The sequence below is a fragment of the Myotis davidii genome, unplaced genomic scaffold, assembly GCF_000327345.1.
Source record: "Myotis davidii unplaced genomic scaffold, ASM32734v1 scaffold187, whole genome shotgun sequence".
NCBI classification, from domain to species: Eukaryota; Metazoa; Chordata; class Mammalia; order Chiroptera; family Vespertilionidae; genus Myotis; species Myotis davidii.
The window spans coordinates 2,506,828-2,508,674 of NW_006383018.1; the positions used below are offsets into that span (position 1 = coordinate 2,506,828).

The following is a 1,847-nucleotide window of genomic DNA, read 5'->3' on the forward strand; positions in this document are numbered from 1 at the left end:
GTAACCTCAGAGAATGGGAGCTGGGTGGCTGAGGGAGGGTGTGGTAGAGAGATTTCCTTTTCATCAAATGCTTTCTTGTCTCTTACAAAATTTTTAATGTGCGCATGTTTTACCTATTTTAATTAACAAAATATGCTGCTACGCCCAGTAAAGGTAGAAAGTAGAACATTTAACTAGAAGACTAATATAGGTAGACATGTCTTTGTTAACAGAATTGACTGGATAAAAGTTACCTGCCTAGTGCATTCTTACTTTTAATTAGAGCTGATACACATTTAGAATGCCTCTGGAAGAACCTTCTGCTTTGGATTGGTCTTGTGTAACCTTGTAATAGTAAAATATTCATAATTTTTATTTTTATGATACACTGTATTATAAAACACAATCAGACCAAATATAACTAGGATCCTGTAGTAAGAAAAAAATTGTGGAAAGGGAGTAATGGTTGATGTTGACAGGAAGGGACAAAAGGAGAGAGAAGGGGGAGGGAGTGAGGGAGAGAGAGAGAGAAAGAGAGAGAGAGAGAGGGAGGAAAGGAGAGGAAGGGAAGGAAGGGAAGAAGGAAAAGGGAATTGTCCTTGGGAATTGAGTGACCTCAGTTTAGGACTGAAGATTAAGACAGTTCAGCAAAAGAAACAAAGGAGCTACTGGAGAAACAAAGAAAGCTATTTTGACTACTTGATTTTTATTTAATCTGAGAGTAATTGATGAAGCATGGTGATTTTATTAAGCAGTAGTTTCTGGAAGGAACATGGAGTGAATCAGAAAACTTCCGTTAAATTTTGGACTATGCAAGTGCGAATATTTAAAATGGAGTAAAGTGTGAATATTTATGATGATGATATAGAATTCCCAGCCTTACTGGAATTAATCATGTTGTGGCGGCATAATTGAGTCACTGACATTTTCAGTGCAGAAATATAAATTGCAAGGAAGAAAATTAGAACCATAACAGGAGCAGATTTTTATGGATTTGCTTCTCATTTTTTTTTTTCAGGGTAAATGGGAAGTTGGTAGCCCTGAAGGTGATCAGGCTGCAAGAAGAAGAAGGTACACCTTTTACAGCTATCAGGGAAGGTAGGCATTTTCTCTTGTTATCTTTGCTTTTGTGTTTGCATGATATCTGTAACTGTTTAAATATTATGCACCTCTGAATATGCTGAGTTTTTAAATTGTATGGTTATCTCTCTTATTGGAATGTGTAAACTGAAATTTAAAGGTAGGTACCTCTTGCCATCGTATCAAGTCATGTTAAGTGAAATGAGACCATCCTGCTGCATACTCAGGTGTGGGAGACAAACTGCTGTGTATTGAGGATGAGATGATCACTAACTGATGGAGGAATTTCATACTTCTGACTTTGTTTGCAGAGCTCCTAAGGTACATATTAACCTAGCATTGCTCTATAGTCACGACTTTTAAGGAAAGTCTTTAAAAATGAGGGATCAGCCCTGGCCGGGTGGCTCCATTGGTTGGAGCATCTCCTGTGTACCAAAAGGTGCTGGAAGCCGATCGATCCACCCTGGCTGCTTGAGGCAGTCTCTGCAGGGATGTTTCAAGGGACCTGGCGTATATGGCATGCTGCTCTTGGTATGTTTGCTCCCCTTCTTAAGCACTGTGTGTTTTAACCAAGGTCGCCTCTCTGGGAAGGGTTGTTTCCCCAGGTGAGGGTTTTTATCAGTGAACCCTTTAACTAAGTGCCGGAGGGGTGGTTGATCACTTTGACTGCAAGCATTCACGCTGAAGCTATATAATCTTTACTTAGAATAACCTCCTTCAGTTACTTCCTTATAGTTTAGTGGAACAATAGGGTAACCTTGGAATGGAGATAAGAAATGACCTGACAT

General features: G+C 39.3%; 1 protein-coding gene across 4 annotated transcripts in view; it reads left to right on the forward strand.

Annotated features, from left to right (window-relative positions):
• CDK14 (cyclin-dependent kinase 14) overlaps positions 1-1,847 on the forward strand; it is a 506,888-nt gene that overhangs the window by 170,072 nt on the left and 334,969 nt on the right. For all 4 annotated transcript variants that reach the window (XM_006779192.1, XM_015558314.1, XM_006779193.2 and 1 more), the window contains one exon: positions 998-1,077. In XM_006779192.1, coding sequence (XP_006779255.1) covers positions 998-1,077 — 80 coding nt within the window. The remainder of the gene's footprint in view (positions 1-997; positions 1,078-1,847) is intronic.